General features: G+C 39.9%; 1 protein-coding gene across 13 annotated transcripts in view; it reads right to left on the reverse strand.

Annotated features, from left to right (window-relative positions):
• The window catches only part of ST6GALNAC3 (ST6 N-acetylgalactosaminide alpha-2,6-sialyltransferase 3), a 561,430-nt gene that overhangs the window by 31,992 nt on the left and 507,458 nt on the right, over nucleotides 1-21,980 (reverse strand). For 8 of the 13 annotated variants that reach the window (XM_074376205.1, XM_074376214.1, XM_074376226.1 and 5 more), the window contains 2 exons: nucleotides 12,215-12,322; nucleotides 8,521-11,153 (listed from right to left, as the gene is read on the reverse strand). In XM_074376205.1, coding sequence (XP_074232306.1) covers nucleotides 10,967-11,153; nucleotides 12,215-12,322 — 295 coding nt within the window. In that variant the 3' untranslated portion in view covers nucleotides 8,521-10,966. Of the gene's footprint in view, nucleotides 1-5,537; nucleotides 5,850-8,520; nucleotides 11,154-12,214; nucleotides 12,323-21,980 lie in introns of those variants that run through there. The other 5 variants (XM_074376206.1, XM_074376208.1, XM_074376207.1 and 2 more) reach the window with 3 other exon arrangements.

The following is a 21,980-nucleotide window of genomic DNA, read 5'->3' on the forward strand; positions in this document are numbered from 1 at the left end:
ATAGCATATAACATTTTTGTTTGCATCGTTCTTGTGTTTATTATCTTATTCTGGGACATCTTGTAGTTATTAGAAATTTTGAATTCTCTTTCGAACTCTGGAGATAAATACTGTAGCCCGCCCATCTCTGCATCCTCCAAAGCCCTAATGAAGTACCATGAATTTGGTTATATTCAATGTATATTTGTTGAAATAATATTTTTGCATAGATGTTAGTAAAGATCAGGACAAATTCCATAGTTATGTACTAATTATATTATCAAGCTTTGACTCTAGTTATATTGCCAGGAACACAGTTAAGCTTATGGCCTATCCAATTCTCAGTAATGAGCAGACAGGTTTGACAGCATGGGATGATTAAAATGCTTAATGTTCAATTAGCCTTCTTGGATTAAGTCTAGTAAGGGAAAGGCAGGCAATTTAAAGTTGTATTATGGAGAATATTATTTTACAAAAATCTTAAGAGGGCAATTTGAAAAGGGCATTGATTGCTCAAAACTTAAAATATCCAAGGCATCATTTTGAAACTACAAAGACCAGATGAAAGGATTATAAATATACTGAAAGTGAGTGGTACAGACTAGAAAACTGAAAAATGTAGCTAAACTCGATATGAGGAATTTATTTAATCTAGCAGTAATAGGAAAGGTGGACAATATAAATGACTCCTAAATCTACAGTGACATCCATTATCATAAATTACCAACATGAGGAATTCTATGATACTAAACGTAATTTTCTTGAGTCATTACATTTCAAAGATATAGCACAATAGCAAGTGTATAAAAATATGGATATATGAAATGTGAACAAATTTCCCCCAATGGGAAGCAAAGGAAATTACAACTCCTTGTGGAGCGGTGCAAGAATGACTTCAGTGGTAAGCAGTTGTAAAACTGGGGGTGTTGGTGGTGTGGGGGTTGTGTGTGTGTGTGTGTGTGTGTGTGTGTGTGTGTGTGTATGTACCCACCAGCAACTGAAAGTATCCCCAGAATTCAGGAACCAACTCTGAACATGAATTTGATGAAATTTTCCATCATCAGAAATAACTTGTTTTAAAAGATGGCTTCTGAACACACTACTGGTAAGGCAAGGGGCTCCCAAAGCCCAATCATCTTAGGCTTATGTTTTTCAGAGCTTCAGTATGAAATTTTCCCACATGAAGTTGCATCTTATTTCACAGAATGTGTGCTTTGAAGACAACCTGGGGTGTGTGGGGGGGCGGTTAAGTCCAACTTTCTATCTGATTGCATGGAAACACTGAACAAGGAGGTGGTCTGATTATCTGTGAATATGTCACACAAATTCCCTCATCAAAAATTCATACTCTACTTGTGGACTCTTCTGAATGTCTTCCTGAGATATAATTTGAAATTTCATTCATTGGCTCTAGTTCTGTCCACAGAGTTTAAAACTAATTTCACACCTCCATTAATGATTTTTAAATGTTTGAATTTAGTTCTCCATTAAATATTCTATCATGCTAGATAAATGTTTCCAATCCCTGGCATGACATGACTTCTAGTTTCCAAGTGATCCTGGTTTCCTCTCTTTTGAATAGATTCTTATTTGTCTGTATCTTTAAAGTGTTGTGACTCCCACTGCAGTAGATAAATGGACAAAATATTGGAAGAGCTAATTCAGGAAAGAAAAATACATGAGTTGTCAATAAATATGCAAAAATGTTTAACTTCCGTGGTAATCCATTAAATGCTAAGTAAAGCAAGATAGCCTCTCTTGCATATGAAAAATTGGCAAAGATCAAAAATACCAATTGGGCAAAGATGCAGGAAAGCAGACACCATTGTATGTTGAAACAATGAAAGAAAAAGATCAGAGAAGTGTTCAAAGTCCATGAACAAACTTGTTTATCATATAGAAAAAAGGACAATGGAGAAATGGTTAAATAGATTATGGCATAATGTAGCTACTGAAAATGTTTTAGGATAATTTGGTGACATTGGGACAATGCTTATGATTTCTTATTAAGGAGAAAAGCAGGCTATAACATAGCATATTTTACATTTATGTAATTTAATTAATATCTATAGAAGAGTACCAGATGAATACAGAGCTGCGTGATAATGCGTGTCAGACCTTTCTGTCTTTTCAGCATTCCTGACAGTGGAAATATACTACTTGTCCAATCAGAAATCAAGTAAAACAAGTTTTAAAAATACTTGCAGAAATTATCTGATTAACCCCGAACCTTGCTACTTGTTCTTACTTTCTTAGCATCTTAGGTCATAGTGACTTTTTACGTTGCACATCTCATTAGATTGTTCTAAAACCTCCATATGTTTTTCATGAGCACTGCTGTTAAGTCATGCTTCTGTCTTTTTTGAACCTAAGTGTCTGGCTTTACATTTGTTCCTGTCAAATTTCGTTTGGTTTCATTGAACCTATATGTTGGGCTTTGAATGCTTTTGCTTTTTTTTTTTCTTTTTCTTTTTCTATTCCATAATGAACAGCCCCCTACAGCTCTGCATGATCAACAGAAGCATTTGCACGGTAATAATGTCCTCATCCAACATTAATGTCCTTTTATCCATCAAATACTTTGGAATATGCCCTTTCTTACTAGAGATGAAACCCATTATAATCAGCATCACCAAAAGATGTGTTGGACAAGCCATTTTAAGTTGAAGTAAAACTACCACTGACCATGGAAGACCATTCTAAGTAAATCTCATTGTAGGTATTACATCTCTAAGGAAATTCAGGCATTTGGAGGATTATAGAGATTTTTAAGTGATTTCATAAGCATAGAAAACAGTGTCTTAGAAAGGTTTTACCAATATTAAGATACAAGAACTCTTAACAACGGGTGGTGTAAAATGCCTCTGGTGTACGCTGTATACTTGTATTATCTAAGAATTTTAACCATGGGATTAGGGGTAGTGAGAACCTCATTTTATCCTTGTAAAGCACCTTAAGATATTCTTATCACCAGTCCCAAGTGTTAGAAAGAAATTCAAACCTATGTAATTAACCAGCCAAGTGCTGTTGTTTCTTTTTCTTGAAAGGAAGTTCACAATGGCCTGGAAGAGGGTAAACGTCGGCAGATTCTCTTCTCTAATTATTTTGTTTTTAGGGTCTCAACTAATCTCTCTCAATAGACAAGCTAAAAAAAAAAATATATGCTAACATGAAAAGCAATTTTTAAATTTTTGGCAAGAATCGTTTTCTATTAAATAAGAAAAGACTTTAGGTTATGAGATACTATTAGTATTAAGAGAAGACAAATTCTAGATTTCTTACAAAAAAAATAATGCCAAAGAATCAAATTACTGGGAAGGGAAGAGAAATGGGGCTGAAGAGAGAGCATGTGGGGTTTCTCTCCGTGGGCATACACCGTGTGCTCTTTTGGCGGACAACCCCTCTATGGCATATTCGGACCTTTTTGCTTGAGCAAGCTCATACACCAATGTGAATGGAGAAAGGGAGGGGGGTGTGAAAGAGATATTTGTAAGTATAAACTATGAGAACCAACAATTTCATATTTTTTTACTTTTAAAAAATCATTGTAGCATGGCATAGACCTGAAGACCAAAGGAAAATTGAAAAGGGAGGCTAATCTTTGCCAAGGAAATAGGCACCCCAAAAATGGATTGATCAGAGGCGAGGGGGGAGCTGTCTCATTTTAACCAGAGACCTTTAAGACATTAAAAGTTATATTTCTTCTACTGTTGGAAGAGTTAATGCACTTAAAAGTGTTTCTTACTTACTGCTTTCACTTTTGCTTTTCACTTCCTCCAGCTAAGGAAATCTTATCCCCTTTTTTTGGCATAATAAGGCCTTAAACAATGGTTTGTTCCCGAATTTATTTTGTTTGAGATGTGGATGCTGACATTCATGTAAAGAAAGCTTTTTTTTCTGGAGGAGGGTATAGCTCAAGTGATAGAGTACATGCTTAGCAGCATGAGGTCCTGGGTTCAATCCCCATACTGCTTCTAAAAATAAATAAACCTAATTACTCCCCCAAATAAAGAAATTAAATCATATAATAATAAATAAATAAAATACTTTTTTTTAAAAAAGAAAGCTTTTTTCTTAAGTGTTCCTAATAAGGATTATCAACCTGAATGATCCATTCATATAGCTGCACAGAAACGAGTGAGTTTTTTCAGGCTGTATGTCATCATGACCAAGAATATTCTGGCAGAGACTGCTACATCTTCATCAAGCCCTGTCCATTTTCCTCTCGGGCACACAGTTAGACAACACCACCCGTCTCACTACCAGGACACAGGACCGAGCCTGGCCAATGGAATGCGGGTGGAATGATGTACACCACTTCTGGGCTTGCCCATAAAACACGACCGATCCCCCATGCTCTTTCCCCACCAGCAGGTCAAATAGGGAGGACTCTGAGAACGCAGGGGAGGGCAAAGCCACATGATGGAAGGAGCCTGTGTCTCTGAGTCATCCTTGGAGGCAAGCTGATTGGAAAGAAGCATCTAAGGAAGACTCATGTTTCAGAGAGAAACAAACTTTATTTTGTTAAGCCACTGAAATTTGGGGGTGGGTGGGGTTGGTTACATCTACTAGCTGCTCCAACTAGGTGTGAATTCTGGGTGAAATCGCCTGAGTTCAAAACCTCATTCTGTCACTAGCTGTGCAACCTTGGGCAGGCTACTTAACCTCGCTGATTCAGTTTCCTTATATGTGAAATGGTTATAGTAACATCACATACCTCATAGAGTATTTGAGGTGACTGAATGAAGTATTGCAGCCCTTCAGTAAAGTTGGCATATAGACACAGGTTCTTACTACTTTATTTCCAAAGAAGACCCTTATTTTAAGATCATATATAAATAGGAGTCTGTTAGAGGGTTAAGTAGAGTACCGTAAGCGAATTTGTAAAATGAGAAACTATCTGTCTATGATGTTCAACTATAAGAATGCTGAATTTTCTAGAAAGAAAATAAGGGAGAAAGGGAGGAGAAGATGTCAAAGAGGAGGGAAGTAATAAAAGAAGAAGGGACAAAAGAATGAAGGCTTCGCTATTTTAATAGCTTATGTACTAACCCACCTTTGCTAATGGGTCTGACAGCAAGGAAAGACACGTACCTCAACATCAGATAGTTAACGTGGACAAAACACACTCCGGAGACTGACAACATTTTCTCTTGACTTTGTCCGCAGTAGTAACCTAGACACCTTTCTGCCTTGGATGTTGGATGAATTGAATCTCTCTCTCTCTCCACCTCCGCTGCCCAACTTTTTTTTTCCCCCGTCAATGACATATACCCTCTGGCTTTGTTCCCCTCTCCTCATTTGTCATGTTGTAAAAGTAAACCAAATTGAAATCTACCAGTAGCCTTTTGCCACTAAGTAAGCTTTTTCTAAGGCATGATGCCTTATAAATAAAGCAATATGATGCCAGGAAAATAAAAACCCCACCAAACGCACAACTGTGCATTTACAGTCTCTTCTATAAATAGATGAAGATTACAGGTTTTTAAAGCGAATGAAATACTACAGCAAAAATTGTGTGAACTCGGAAAAATGAGTGAAGCATAAAATACACTGTATGTAATAGAAATGGGTATTTACTCAGTAGCAGCGACAACAAAGTTAAACACAGGGAAATTAGTGCTTTGTAGGTTTGGTAACAAGGAACCATGAAATGCCCTGGTTTTGGTCCCCTTGGAGCTTCTTAGAAGAAACTGCTCACTATGTAGGCAAATATATGAGTTTAGCAGTTGGTTATTTATTCGTCAGGATGTTCTTCATTTTTATGAAAGTGAGCTTCTATTTTTCTGAAGTCTCCAAGGCATGAACAAAAGGAGACATATCCGTGGAGAAAGAAGAGCTTTTCACTCCATAAACAAATTGTGCCTATTCTGAAAAGGAAAAAAAAAAAAAAAGTAGAGAACTCAAAAAAGAAAAAAAAACCCCAAATGACATTTTCTGCAATGTTACAATGCCCAAGGACAGTTCTGATTTGATGCCTTAGCAATTTACATGAAATTTTCCTCTAGTGGTTTCTCTAAGATTTAGCAAAAGCAAGCAACAAGACAATATGCTCTCTCTGAGCCACAGGAACCAGGCCCTAGTGCCTATATTTCAAAATTTTCGTCTTTTAACAGTATCACACGAATGGGCTATGCAGAAAGAAACCCTTTCAATCTTGCATGGTGATTGAGCCTTACGAAGCATTTGATTTACCTTCCAGAGCGTACGTGGGCTCAAAGATGATGTGCAGGGCGGAGGTGAGTGTGAAACCGAAGGGTCACATCTCACCTACCAGTGCAGGTGAGTTATTTCACTAACCCAAGCAGCTGAATTAGGTCCAGGATGAGGACAGTTAGGTTCTGGGGATAATTCAACAACAGGACCTGCCAGTTACACCAGGCAACCTCCATACCCAGCTGCTCTTAGGAGTACCAATGGCTTCATCATCCTCCATAACAAAGGAAGCAAGAAGCTGACTTTTAGATTCTTTAAACTAGTCCTAGAATCTGACAATAATAGAACACAGCCTAGTCATTGTGACAAATATAGGTAATACAGAATATCAACAACTCCTGAGGTACTCCTTCAGTTATGCAAGTATTTCTATACTTCAGTGTGGGGCTCTCTCCTGCACTGTTAAGAGGTGATGTGTAAGTCCCTTTTGCAACTTCCAGCTACTCTTCTGTGCTAAAGCAAACAAATGAACAACATAGTGAGAAAAGCACTAAAGAAGGAGACAAATTCAAATCTCAGCACTGCCATTAGTCTGTTTTACAGCTACTGGCAAGTCATGTCACCTCTGTTGGTCAATTTCCTCAACTCCAAGATGCGGGAGTTGGATTGTTTGTTCCCTAAAGCCCTTTGCAGCTTTGTAAGTCTAGACAAATTACAAAAGCAAGCACTGTCTCCTTTAGTCGTGGGATCTATGTATACTATTGAAATGATGAGGTCGAAGTTACAGGAAAAGCATTTTTCCCTCATGGCCTTGGGACTATAAATCATTTATTGTGTTGAGACATGTAAACAACTGGCTGGACAAGATTCTGTTCTTTGCATTTGACATGTCACATTAAACGCTAGATGGGTATGTTGTTAAAAAAAAAAAGGTAAGCCACTGATTGATTGTATTTTCTTGCTTATTAAAATTAAACTGAGCTTATAGTTAACATCCAGTTAACACCACCAGGTGAATTACCTGGTGCTGTCTTTTTTCTAAGAAATTAATGGAGTGATTCTTTCCCTGATGGCTTTATGCTTCTGGAAAGGTCAGCAAAGTCACCAATTCAGACTTTTGCTCCCACATGGGCTGATTCATCCCAAATCTTCAAAAAGCCATCTCCTTATATAATTTTCTTTTTTCACAATGGTCACAGTTCTTTAGCCATATAATAAAAATCATGCAATTCTGAGTTTGCTTACGGTAAAGACAGGCATATTTGAATGGGGGGGGGGGACCAATGCTCGTTCACGGCAGTGTGAATGGAGCTTGATGTAATGGTTTTTAGTGTGACTTTGAGCTGAGCTGTGATCGGCAGAGCCTAGAATACAGATTGCTATGCTTCCAGGTCTGGTTTGTGACAACTGTGGCATCTAACTGTGTTCTCAGTTCTAGATTTAGTAGCTTCTCTAGATTTATTCTTTGGGCCAGCCATTGAATATGATTTTATGTACTCTTAGCAGTCAGTACATTTATTTTGGATTTTCATTTTTCATCAGGATTCAAAATGTAACCCAACAAATTTCAGATGAAGTTTAAGATGTTCTGTGATTCATACACATCAGTGAAAAATACTACGTGTGTCTTTAAACACACACACACACACACACACACACACACAGACTCGATGTGTATATATACAAATTTTTCCCTAATTGTTTTTTTCTTTGCTAGGTTTGATGGCAACATAAAATCATATATTCTGAGAGGTTTCTAACTCACATTACCATCAGAGCAGAGTAAATCCGTACTATTTATCACTAGGCTAACTTAAAAAGGACTCAAATATTCATTTTAAAACCCCTTTAAAATTTTCTTGCCTTTTCCCCAGGATTCTGTGGAATTAAAAATAATATTTACTCCATTATTTTTAGCTTGCATTTTTTATGTTGATTTCAGCAAATTGTGGGCATTTTCTATAGTCCATTTGCCCAGAGCCTCGGAAGGTAATGGAATATTTTTATTTTTCACAGGTATTAATTAACTTCTGTGATACATACACATCAGTGATAAGTGAGTTCAATTAAATTTTCCAGTGTTTGAGTGTTGGATGAAATCTCTTTCAGTTGACTAGAACCTGTGGGAAGGACCAGACATTTGCATGACAAAGGACTCTCCTTCAATTGCTCCTTTACCATTCTCTTCTCTGTGAGTAGATCTTAGATGGAAAATTTCTCAACGTGGGAGAAATTAAACTTTGTATTTCCACTAGCATTAGGAAGCTGAGGGTAAAGAAAAACAGGAAATGGAAGCAGAGAACAATGAGACTGCTGAGAAATGTAAGTTATGTGATTCTATCAAAATGCTGATGACACTGGAAACTATTCAACTAGATCTCCATATTGAGAATACTGTGGTTTTTATTTCCAAATTTTAGAAAAAAGAGGTAAGAGACAATAAAAGCATAGAGTTGGGGTTTAGTTAAGAAAAAAAAAGGAAAAGAGGGGAAGGGAAACCCTTCCTTGCCCTCCAAAGGAAACACTGCCTAGTCTGCATACACCTACCGTTACAGACTAAGGGATACAGGGCACCCCAAAAGTCTGCTTCATCAGAGAAAGCTATAGTGAGACAGGAGAGCAAGGATGTTTTCAAAAGTTTCTTATGAGTAAGGGCTAAAACAATTACAGATGGCTCTCTATTTACTGGAAAACTAAATAAATTATATTATGTCACTCCCCGAAGCACGCTGATAATCAAGGGTTCCTTTTTATTTAAAAGTGGAACTTCTGTATCACAACAGGGGGGAAAAACAGCCTGTATTACAATTTTACCCTTTGCATCTCTTTATTTTTCTTTGAGTGGGCATTTCTATCCATCAACAGCTCAGAAAAAACCTAGCATTCATAAAACTGAAAATCACATAAGGAAACAACAGAAGAATAACAACAATAACAATTCCGCCAACGGAAGTGGCACTTGGTCATTTTCATGGATGTGAGTATTGGGGTATTGAAATGGCAGAAGATAGCAGGAAAGAGGCTTTTGTCCAAGGTGGGCCCTTCTAATGACAGCTCATCACGGGACAGCGCTGGTAAAGACCTGCAGAGAGCGCCTGAGGTGAAATGCACCATCGCTTCCAGACTCCAAAACATTCTGTAAATTAAGTCCAGCTTTCTGAATCATTTGCAAGAATGCTTTTGGTCTCTGAGCTACACTATCAGCAAATCAACCCTCTAATATTTAATGAGCAATGAATACACGGAGAACAAAGTGATCTTAAGATGGAGACAAGAAACTGTTATTTCTCTGCTTTTATCCTTCCTATCGTCCCTGCTTCCTCATCTTTTCCCCACCTAATAGAGTCATAAAAAAAAAAATCAAAAGTATTTTTTTCACAGAGGTCCTAGTCTATGGCCAAGACCATCTTTGTGATACTTTTTGCATAATCTTGATATAATGCATTGTGTTTGGCACTAAAATCAGTTGGTTGCTAGTCTAAATAAATGCTATTCTACACAAATATTAGCAAAGGGAATATATCAGAGCAATTAACAAATTACAGATCATCTGTTAATACGGCAGAATAAGGAGGCAACAGCCCGATGGAGTGGTCATGTCACGGGACAGCATATGTGAAAGAACTCTATGGGACAGAGCACTTTGGACATCAAGGTCATTATTATTGTATAACAGCTGATACACTCTGGGGAAGACAAGCCCCAAAAGGCAGAAGTTCTGGTCAGACTGATTACCAGGGATCATTTCCTCTCCATGTCTAACAGTTGGCACTTGGCAATGATAATGCAATGTATGGAGAGATACATCTTGGGCCTATAAAATAGAAATTTGAATATACAAATATATATTATGAAGTATGATAGGATACAAATTGATGTAAAAATATGCTTTGCTTTCCCTGTCTCATGATTTAAAAAGCATAGAACTTTGTGTTGTTGGATGTTGAAGCAAAGTTAGTAAACCCTTTCAGTTATGCTGTAAGAATGTTTTCACAGTATATGTTATTACAGTGTTGGTATCTTACATGTTAAACAGCTTTCTGAAATACTTAGGACTCAATCAAAAACAACTGAACGTTACTATAGATCATTCTAGTAACATGATGAGTTATATTGTTTGGGGTAGTAAGAATGGAGTGGTGAGAGTAGAAATCCATCAAGATTTGCTAGCGGCCCATCTTGAATGAAGTGTTTGAGATAGTCAGGTAATCTTGATGCACGGGATGTCCATGATGTCTTCCTTGTTAACGAGGAAATGGCCTGAGGCACTAGCTGTAGGAAGTACTGAAGGAAGATGGTAGTCAGAAGATTTCTTCCCTGCCCCCCAGGCTAACGAGAACTGTGGTAAGACCCTTGTACCCAGACAGCATTTCTTGGGTCAGTGTTTGACAATCAACCACTGTTCAAGATGGTGGAGCTGCTCAGGTTCAAGAGAACATGGACTCAATAGCCTTGTCTCATCAGGCCAGATCCCATAGCTTTTGGAAGTTACTCACTGTTCAGGAATCCTGGGTCACTACCTTGAATGATAATCTTGCCATTTCTTAGGTCACTGCTGTCATGTTACTGGCCTTTGTTTCAATTCCAGTTAAATTATAAAGTGCAGTATGTAATGTTGAACCTTCAGAAAGAACATAATGAGCACAACCACCCTCCATGGAATCCCAAGTTCAAATTACTGGCAGAATCACCATCCATATCTGAGAATGTACAGAAGCTTGGTCCTCACGGCTGCCTTTATCACCACCACCTTCAACATCAGCATGATTAGCATCACAGTCGCAGTATCGTGATCATGTCAAGTGGTGTGGCAAGATCAGAAAAGCCAACATCAAGACACTGTCCAGTTTGGGTGTGTGAATATTATCCTGTGTTTCTTGGCCCATTTAGCAAACACTTTCTTTTCAGTGATAAACCTATGCCCACCATATGGGGCATGTTCATGAAGGAAATATTCATCACACTCATCTCTTCCTTGTTCATAGTAATGGTAGGGGACTTTTCTATACCCTTCTGTCCTAGAAAAGAAAAAAGGAAAAGCGGAGAAGGACTGAGATGAAGAATGAAGCACTGACCTACAAGAATCCATTATGTGCCAGTAAATGCATTTACTTGCAAACCCATGCGTGATTCTTGTCCATGAACTCAGTTAAAAGCTATTATGTATAAAAGCTTTTAGGAAGACGTATTAGGTCCTTAGGGCTTTAATAAATCAAATAAAATTTATATATCATACCAATTACATGCAAACACACAGCTACCCTTTGAAGGAGGAAATGGTGTATAATGGAAGCAAACTTTGGATAGCCTGGTTGCTTTTGCAGAGCTTGAAGCAGCCTTGTGATTTTTCAGAGGAAGAGAGTTGGTTCATCTGTGTTCCATTATGCTTATAGTGAGGGTAGAAATATTTGATTATGAAGATTGTGGCTTAGTTACCCTTTTGACCATATGACGAAAACACTCTCTGAATTATAATGTGCCAATTGTTAGTTGGGAAATATATTTCATTACCTTGATGGAGCATGGAAGGTTTGTTTTATTATCTAATTAGAAACTCTCCCACCAGCAAGGATATATTGTGGATAAACATACCCATTTTAAATAAGGATCTGGCAGATTACTCACTTAGTAGTGGAATATAATTTCCAGGAATTCTCGTTAAGGTATCAGCTTTTTTGAGGCTTCAGGACATCTTGTCCTTCATGATCAAATATAACCGTTGAGAAGATAGCCATCCATCAGCCATCAGAGCAGCAGAAACAACGGGCCTGCTTTGCCAATTAAATTACCACCAAACTTGTTCTGCATTTCCAAGCCACAAGTCCCTGGTATGCCACTGACTAAGGGAAAAATGTTCCTTCTGACATCTGACATTAGACTGTGGTAAATATTTTTCTTCTCATTACCCCTAAAAGTCACAATCTGATGCACTGACAATAAAATGTCATGTCAGCAAAGAACACCGGGAAATAATTGTTGCTTTATCTGTTTCTCAGATTTATGGTATTAAAATGAATTGTGATATTTTGACAAGGTATCAGAATTGGAGATGCATAGAAATAATTTCCTGTGATCTTACTTGCAGTAGGTGTCGTTTATCATCCCGTAGACGTGAATGCCGTAACAGGCGTCCATGGCCAGAATGAAGGTAAACCACCCGGTGCTGAGGTAAGAGCCGGACTGGACTCTGGGGGAAACAGAAACAAACAACACCAAACCAAACCAGACGACACACAAAACAGACACAGAGCAACAAGCAACAAAGTGCGATGAGAAATGGGCAACCTTTTATCAAAAACATAGCACTTGTTATCAGGAAAAAGCATAAGGAAACTTGACAATCTGTCAGAGATACACACTTATTTTGAATTATCTCTGAGTAATTTATAGGCGTGCTCTCATTCTCACTACCTGAAGCCTAGAAGCTGTGTTGTATGGGAGAGAAGCCAGATGGCAAATATCTGAAGTCAAATAATCCTGCTCCCTTCAGGTGAAAAATAATGTATTTGATTTTCCGTTAAGACACAAATTAGTGCTGTATATCAGAAGACGGGTTTTCTGAAGTTGCTTGGAGTCCTGATGGGAGCTGCATGATAATGGTGTTATCTTACTTACCTAGACATATGACTTTCTCTAAGGCTTGCTGGGTTTCTTGGTGAAAATTGGAAGCAGCGGAGGTGAGCAGCTTGGTGTATGGAAGCATCTGAGAAGTTTTCCTTCACTGCTTCCTGGGTGTCATGAGACAAGACTTTTCCTTTGCAAGACCTGTCTTGCCAATCTCTTTAACACTGTTTTATTGAACACCTACTATGTGCCTATGGGACACCTACTATGTGCTGTGGATGCCAGGGATATAGTAGTTATTAAAACAACCAAGGCTTTTGTCTTCACGGACGCCAGAGGGGTGGATTTGGAGGCGACTATTATAAAGGTTGGCCAGGGAAGGACTTTTTGGTAATGGGAACAAGGATCTGGAAAAAACAAAGGAGAGGAGGAGGGTAGACAGGAAGAAGTCATGTAGACCATCCTGAGAAGACAGTCTCATGTGTGCAGCCTTTCAATCCCCTCTTGGTCACTTAAGAATGGGTCTTGGGTCTGGAGCACGTCCTTACCAAGGAGTTCTCACAATCTGTGCTGGACCTATCACCTTGTGTGAGAATGTTTTTCTCTGTTTTGGACTCTACATGGACCCCTTTGTTCTGTGTAAGTGTGTGTGTGTCATATGGGACCCGGCTAACCTCACTGCTGTATCTGTCTCCTGCAAAGAGGGGACGGGGTCCTTTGTTCTGTGGCACACAGGGGTTGCATGCAGGCCACTAGCCCCGTGTCAGCTGCTGGGAGGGACGTGCTGGCCATGGGGGCTGATATTCACTATGAGAGTTGATCTCGCTCTGTCTCTTCTCCATGTGACTACAGCATTGTTCCACCTAGTGCTTGACTGGGTTGTGTTTTCTTTGGTGACTCCAATACCAAGGTACAGTGGGTAGAAGTGTTTGAACTTCTGCTCCTGGTGATAAGCGACAGATGTCACTTGCTCAACAGACTATAAGAGAGCAAAATGTTCCAGGAAGTGTATCACAATGAGGCCGTGTGCTGGGTATGTTCAGGGAAGACACGGGAAGTACAGTAACTGAAGGCGGAGAGTGGTGGATGGAGTGAGATTAGGGCTGATTGGAGGGTTTTGCCAAGTTCCAAGTGGTTAAAGGGAATGTTTGGTGAACAGATTGCTCTCTATACTTGTCTTTAGCCGAGATGACCCAATCCATCCAAAGCAGATGACTGCCTAACTTCTTAAAACTATATTCAATGCCTTATAATAACCTATAATGAAAACATATGAAAAAGAATATACATATGTATACCTGAATACTATGCTGTACAACAGAAATGAACACAACATTGCAAATCAACTATATTTCAATAAAAAAAACTTTCTCGATAAGGGCATTTGGGTGACCCCAGGTTGTTTGGCAACTGTGGAGCACCACTTCTGAAAAAGGTTAAATTTCCTGTCTTCCATCCAGACTTTCTGACAAACTGGGGCATGGCCAGCTCTCCTTCTCCAGCCAGACGCTCAGCCTGGGTACAGCACTCTCGCCAGTGGTTGCTCCCCATCCACGTCCAACACTGTTGATGCCGTTCTCCAGGACCAAGCCATCACTGTGCTATATTTGGACGTTGAATCCTTTGATTCTTTTTTTTTTAACTGTCACCGCTTAGTATCATAGTACAATAGGTAAGCCTTTCAGGAGCAACAGACCAAAAACTGGATTTTTAACCTTTATTTTCATCGAATTTGGGTTATCTGCAAGGACAAACCCAGTGCACACATATTCGCACACACCAGCCTCCCAGCCAATTTGTCACTGAGTCTGAAGTATCCCTATGTAAATAGACTTCCTTTGTCTCTGCTGGTGTGTCTTCTAAATGGAAAATATTCCAGAAACCGGATCGCATTGAGTTACATGCACTTTCCTCTGTGAAGGAACTGTCGCAGCAGTGTGGGTTAGGAATGGGCACCAAATGGTTGGGAAGAGGTACCACAGGGAGGTGAGAGACACTAACGAGCAACTTTGCTTATTATACAACCAGACCTGCAGTCAATCCTGCAATCTGGGGTCTGAGGAGGAGCAGCAATGATGGGAACGACTTAAAGCACCATCTGCTTAAAAAGTCGTTTGAAAATTGGGAGAGAGCAGAAGAGGCAAGAGTCTTGACTAAAAGCTCCCAAATTGAATCTAGAAATTTTGCCTGTGTATTGATTTTTTCCAGGTATTCCTGCTGAATTGTATTTTCCCTACTACTTGCCTTTTTCTTCTACTTTTTCTACCTTTCTATCCTTCATTATTGGGCTGACCAAGCACTAGTAGAGATCACTAAAAATTGCAGCATTATTTGTACATGATGAGAAAAAAACAGGACTCACATATTCACCCATTTATTCATTTTTCAACAAATATTGAAAATATTGATGCTACTATGTACCATTGACTAGACGCTGGTGATGAATACTGAATGTTTTCCTAAAGAGCACATGGTCTCATGGGGGAGACACATTTTAAAACAATCACAGTGTAACAAAGCAGAGCCCAGGTGTTTCAGTGTCAGTACCAAGCACAGTCCAGACCTAAAGTGAGGATCTCTGGCTTCCCCTTGCCAGCGGCACCCCAACGCAAAATGTGAAGCTTTGGACGACTTACCTAGCCTCTTTGGGTCATCTGAATTTCCTTGTCTCTAAAATGAGATAGTTGAACTAAGTTCTACCTAAGGTTTCTTCTTCTAATTTTAAAATCAAATGATTCTGTGATCATTACCCTCAATAGTCAATCTGTTTTAACCTTTAGCCATTTGGCAGTACCATGTTCCAGGCATACTGGATGCATAATTAACAAGCATATTAATTACACAGAGCACATTTAATGCACACTTGTGTGATGGGCACGCCACTAAATGCCTGGGGTATGCACAGAAAGGGTATCCAGCTTCACCTTTACCTTGCAATAGTAGTGGATATAGTCACTAAACTTTTGGAGGGAGAAGTGCCATGTTTTCCTCTCTCACACCACTGCTCATGGAAGGTGTTGGAATGCATGTCTAAGACCAGGGGTACAGCTGAACCACAGCTCTGAGGGGAAAGCATAATTTGAGAGGGGGGAAAAATCTAAATTAGAGAAAAATCATTTTTATGTGTTTTTCTAGGAGCTGGTCCCTCCACAGAGTTGCTGTCAAGGACCTAGATAATGGTAGAGCTCCAGGATAAAGGAGGGGGGGCGGGTTGTTTGTATGACATAAGGATGCCCACTCTGCAAAATATGTTCCCTGGATTCATTCTGGTCCAGCCCAGAAAGTCATTTCTGAGGGTTCAACAGCCAAGCTTTCAGAACAGAACCCTCAAAGGATAAATAGGGTACAACTATCAAAGTGATTTCTCTCCATCACACTCTTCTCTTGACCACAGGAAAAGAGGTTCAGGAATTTCAGGGTTTGGCATCTGGTCAAAGATCTTTCCATCTCAACCTCTAATAAGAAAATTTTTACCACATTTTTGATATTGATTGCTTTTAAGCCCAACTTGCCTTATTTTGTTTCAGGATAGACATCATAATAATTAGCTCACAAGCTCTTCAAGCAAGCTGTGTTGCATTCGATTCAGACTGGGGAGATTTATACTGCCCAAGTGCCCTGTCCTACAAACGGCACTTAATTAGTTGCCTTTTTTCCGCTGGTGCCTCTGATATATTTGGGATGTGAAATCACATGAGGTTTCCTACCCACAATACTTGCTAGGGCTAGCAAAGTGGTTTCTTCTCAAAATACTCAGAGCTAGTGTCTATGTAATGATACTTGCCGTGGAATAATGACAACTGCTAGATTAATACAGAAATTCTTCCGAATAAATGCCCTGGTGATCTGGGTCCCTAAGGGAATTCACTGGCCTGGATGGCACCAGCTCGGAGAATTCTTACAGCAGCACCATCTCTAGACTCTTCTGCAGTGTGGGTGTACTAGAAAGGAGGATGTATAAATTAAACCCAAGCAGACCTTCCGAGGTTCAACAAAAACAACAACAAAAAGACTTGAGCTCGTGTATGTGAAGTTGTTTATGCTTTTCAGCTTGGAGTGATCTAGTGATAACTATCAGATGCCTTAAAAAATTCTAAAAGGGTCTCCTCTGGGGCCAAACATTGTCTTGTAATTTGTCACTCATGTACACCGCACTATGTGCTGGCTGGCCTTCAGCCATGGCACTTTTTATACCTTCTATGTTTGGGGATCAATAAAAACAATTATTGGCATCTACAAAGAAACACTCAAGATTCCCACAGGAATGATAAGAGACTTTAAGCCCCTAATTCAGTGCAATAGGAAAGCTTAAATTAATGCAGCAGAATAATGAGCCATGCAGGGGAAAATAAAGGCAGAGTGTGAAAAGGAAGCTATCAATCATTTGTTTCCACCGGCCACGCTTTGCATCCCACCACTCCTTGGTAGTCAAGGTACTTACCACTTGGAAACTGCTTAAATTTACTCGCTCATCTCTTGGAAAAATGATGCTGTCAACACCTTGATGTAGCACATGCCTGAAGGCATATCACTTAAAATATGATCTTTCATCTAGTTTATTACCAATAAAATAGAAGCTACCATGCCCCTTGATGTTCGCCCCTGTACCTTGATGTCTAAAGGCCATCACGTGTCCACAGGGATTTGTTGTCTGTCATGCTAGCCTTATTTTTACCAATCTCGGTATTTGTGGCTGTCAGCATCCTTCATTTGCCTGCATCCCTGCTTCTCAGCATGCTCCCTTGTCTTCTTGTTTTGGGAAACATATTGCAAAGCATTTTTCTCCTATTGCCTGACAAGCTAGAACTTCCTGGTGAGTAATATTTCTTTCCCTTTTGGATAATTTCAGGTAAGGAACTGGCAAAACAAAAATGGTTACTTTTCAAAAGAAAATTGAATTATATTGAATTTATTACCTCTTCACTGGATGCTCTAATTATTGAGCACCATTAGCTCAGTGACTTGGGTTCTGAACTCAAGAGGCTTATATTTTGATGGGCAAAATAATAGCACATTATCTCTGTCAGGGTTTTTTAATCTTAGCATATTTTAGGTGAGATAACTCTCTGTTGTGGAGGATGTCCTGTGTGGTAAGTTCTCTTTCACATTTTACTTGATTCCTCTGTTCCAAGCTCACCTGAATCCTAAGAAGTCTGTAGATTTCTTGACTCCCTGGTATCTCCTCGTGGCTCCCAGGGTGGTGGGTTGCCCTGGGAATGCCCTAAATCCAGGTTCTCCAGATTCTCCCTATCCACAGTTCCCACTCTGCCTGCTCACTGTCCCACTGGCTTTCCTCATCCAGCCAAGAATCTTACTTCCATCTTCTTCTTGACAAGTCTATCTGAAGCCATTCAGGCTTGGTCAATACTGAATGATTATCATACTATTCAACGTAACCCTAGGCATCAGAAAATTCACTTGGCCTAAACCTGAAGGGCAAGTTTTGGCCTGGAATGGGGGATGTGCAGTGAGGAAGGGAAAAAAGTGTCCAGGAACAAGGATGAGGGGTCTAGTCACCTCCGTCTCTGTGGTTGCCTCCACTTCATGGAATGGTTCCTTTAGGGGCCTTTGGTTCTACTGTTTCTGGTTCATTTCTTCTATGAGCCAATGCAAACAAGGCCTGGGGCATTCCAAGCAAAAATTGCAACAGCATAATCATCATTTATCAAAGCCCAAAGGGATCAAGACCCTCCCAATAGTGGAGGTTTACTGGAGAGCACAATATTGGCAGCTGTTTCTGAAATCTGCTATACTCAGGAGTAAACAGGGAATTTAAAACAAGAATTAATCAATATTTCAGGTCTGGTTTTAACACTATTGGACCTCAGTTCTCTCATCAATATAGTATACTGGCAGGATAAATGAGAACAGCGGAGTAAGTTTCCATATAGCTTCCTAGGGAGAAGGAATACCTGACAGAATACAGATTATTCAATTAAAAACATTCTTTCTCGACTTTTCCTTCAAAAGCACATGGATAATGAAAGAATACATTTAAACAAGGAGACTGGCCAAGAAAAACAGCTGATGATTATCAGTGGCACCTTGGGATTCAATCTAATATTGTGAACCAGTCTAATGGAAGCAGAGCTCAAAGTGTGAAAACAATTTCAGCTGTCCCCAAGTCATACATTTTTGTATGTCATTTGATAGTCAGAAGCTATGGTATACTCTGGAGTTTGCCCATTATATCAACACTGTGTATTTGCACTATCTATCAATGGGGCATGCCCAGCAAATCTTTAGGCAGCAAAAACTTTCTGCAAATCAGGCGGTAGAATTCTTGATCGTGGCTTGAATCATTTGCAAATGGACATAAATTTTCAAATGGATAAAAACATCGTATTGTGGATGATTCTTAAGAGAATGCACCAAATGAAGGGATTCTAGGGTTGGAAAATAATGAAAAATGGACCATAGGTAAATGGTGAAAGCAGTAAATCTTGGAAGACTGCACTACCATCCCAAACAGATCATGTGAAATGCCTGTGCTAATCAGTAGGCGTTTGGACTGTAAATACAACAAACAGTTTTCCTGCCATAGGATCAACAGGACTCTGACCAGTAATGAATGCAATGAAATTGTACAAAAGGAACATAATAAGAAATGACTGTGTTCTTTTCAAAAGGTACATTTGAAAGTAAAATGGTACAGCTCCCAAAGGTATGATTTATGGCTGCTGTAGGAATAGAAGATACCACTCACAAAAATTACTTTGTTCATTCATCTCAGAAATTAAAAGGTTATTTTGCTCTTGTCCTTGGGCTTTAAAGCCTCTTCAATTGGAAACGTTGTTTTCCGAGATTTCATTCACTTTCTTAAATGAACCATGGAACCTCAGGAATGGTGGAGCTGGACGTTGGAGGCCTCTTTGCACCACTTCATTAAGTCAGGACTGGTTCCTTAACTTCAGGACTGCTGCCTTGTATCCCTTCCAGATCCGTATGTTTAAGCCCTGACCTCCACTGTGACCGTGTTTGGAGACCTTGGTGAGGTAATTAGCTGAGGTCACGAGAGTAGGGCCCTCCTGATGGGATTACTGCCCTTCCGTGAAGAGGAAGAGACACCAGAGCGCTCTCCCTTCGCACTATATAAGGACACAGCAGGAAGCCTATGAGCCAGAGAGTTCTCACCAAAACCTGACCACATTGGCACTCTCATCTCAGACTTCGAGCTTCCAGAACTATCAGAAAATGAATTTCTGTTGTTTGAAACTCCCCATCTATGGTATTTTGTTATGGCAGCCCAAGTGGATTAAGACAATGGGTGTCTGTCAAACCTAAACTCCCCGCCGTATTTTCCAGGACTCCTCTTCCCGAACTGCCTTGTCTAGTCGTGGGGGTCCATTTATTTCTTGCTAAGCACATCTTGTGCATGTCAGCCTCTGTCTTTCTACTCTCTTTACTTGTGTAGATTTTCCTTCTTCCTGAAACGCTGTCCCCATGTCCTCTCCAGTTTCTAATCTTATCAAGCTTTGATTCTCCTTACCCTGCTGCCCCTCATCCACTCCGGATAGATTGGGAGTTTGGGACTGACAGATGCACATTACTATAGGTGAGGTGGATAAGCAGCAAGGACCTACTGTATAGCACAGGGAACTCTATTCAATTTCTTGTAATGCACCATAATGGGAAAGAAACTGAAAATGTACATATGTATGTATGTATGTATATGCGTAACAGAATCTCTTTGCTGTACACCTGGAACTAACACTGTAAATCGACTACACTTCAATAAAAAATAAGAATTAAAAAAAAAAAGGACTTGCTGAGTGCACTGTAGGTGTGAGGCACAGGAAAGACCAAGTTGCCCCCCGATCTCAGCTCGGGATCAAGTGGGAGAAGACTCGATGACTATTTTCAAAAACAGGGCTTCAAGGAGGTGCTTCCTCTGCGAGTGGTATGAAAATACAGAGGAAAGAGCAACAGACCCAGCTGGGGGGAACTGGGGAAGGTAACTCCTTCCCCAGCAGGAGGTGAGAGCTGAGCTGCAGAGGAAGGGGAGCAAGAAGACCAGGCAGAAAAAGGAGCAGAAGGAGACCCTTTCAGGAGGAGGGAATGGCCTCTGCAGCCGCACTGAGGTGTAAGAATAACGGGGACACGGGGTGGTCCTGATCTGTCCTCAGCTCTGGAATGAGTCTCAGAGCATCATCAGTGCTTAATTTTTGTGATAGATTGTTGGTTAGAGACAGGATGCATAAGTAATGCTGACTTGTTTTTCTTCCTTCCATTATGTTTTGAAATATTAGAGATATCTTGATGTTCTGTATAGCTAGTTTTTTCAGATGATGGAAATTTATAGATCTGGAGAAAAGTATCTAGGGGAAAATTGGCAGAATTATATATTTTCCTCCTCATTAAATTCCTCATTAATTCAGGAATGAGAAAAATGTAAACAAGATATGACTAAAAATAAAAACAATTTTGAAATGTGTGATGTTCACAGAGGTAGCCAGTGTTTGTCTGTGTTATAAGCTGTTACAAGTCATGCGCAAATTCAACTGATCTCCACGTACGTCCAAGCTGGCTTCCTCAGTGCACACCCGCAGGCTCTCGACCATTGAAAGGGAGACAGTTTTTACATAAATATTTAATTTACTGAGGGTTTTTTTTTTTTTTTTTTTGAAATGAAAGCAGTTACCATTGCTGCTTTAAGGATGTGAACCCTTGGAAATACCTTTCTGGTGTGGAAACGCTGAGCTTAATAACCTCTATAGCAGCATCTGCTCTACCCAGTGAAGCTTCTGGCAGAAAGGATTACGCCAGGTACCCTAACACCCAGTCTCTACTCTGAGTGACTGTTACCTTCCCCAGATCTCTAGTTTTCCTAAGTGGCCCATAATTTTGAGGACCTGAAGTATTATGAATATCCTGTGTGCATTCTAGTTTCAGACTTTTCAAGATACTATAGAGGCCCTTGTCTCAAGGGCAACAGACTTTCTTTCACCTTTCCTGTGCTAGGCTGTGTTGTTCCTTCCCTCCTTGAACATGGCTTGGCCCAAGGGTCGGTATCTTTCCTGCCTAATAACTTTAAGGCTTGGCCCAATGACTTGCTTTGACCGTGAACCATAAGTAGAAGTGAACACTGAGACAGCTCCCAGTGGAAATTTTAAGAAGTATCACATGGTTCCCATTTCTCCATCGTGAGAACAGCATATCCCAGGCAGAGGGTGCTCCTTCAGCCTGGGGCCTAGGATGAGGAATCCCATGTTGCAGAAAGGAGCCCCAAACTAGAGCCAAGTTCAGCTAAGCTCTGCGGAGCTGTAGCTGATCACAGACCT

This window comes from Camelus bactrianus, chromosome 13, assembly GCF_048773025.1.
Source record: "Camelus bactrianus isolate YW-2024 breed Bactrian camel chromosome 13, ASM4877302v1, whole genome shotgun sequence".
NCBI lineage: Eukaryota > Metazoa > Chordata > Mammalia > Artiodactyla > Camelidae > Camelus > Camelus bactrianus.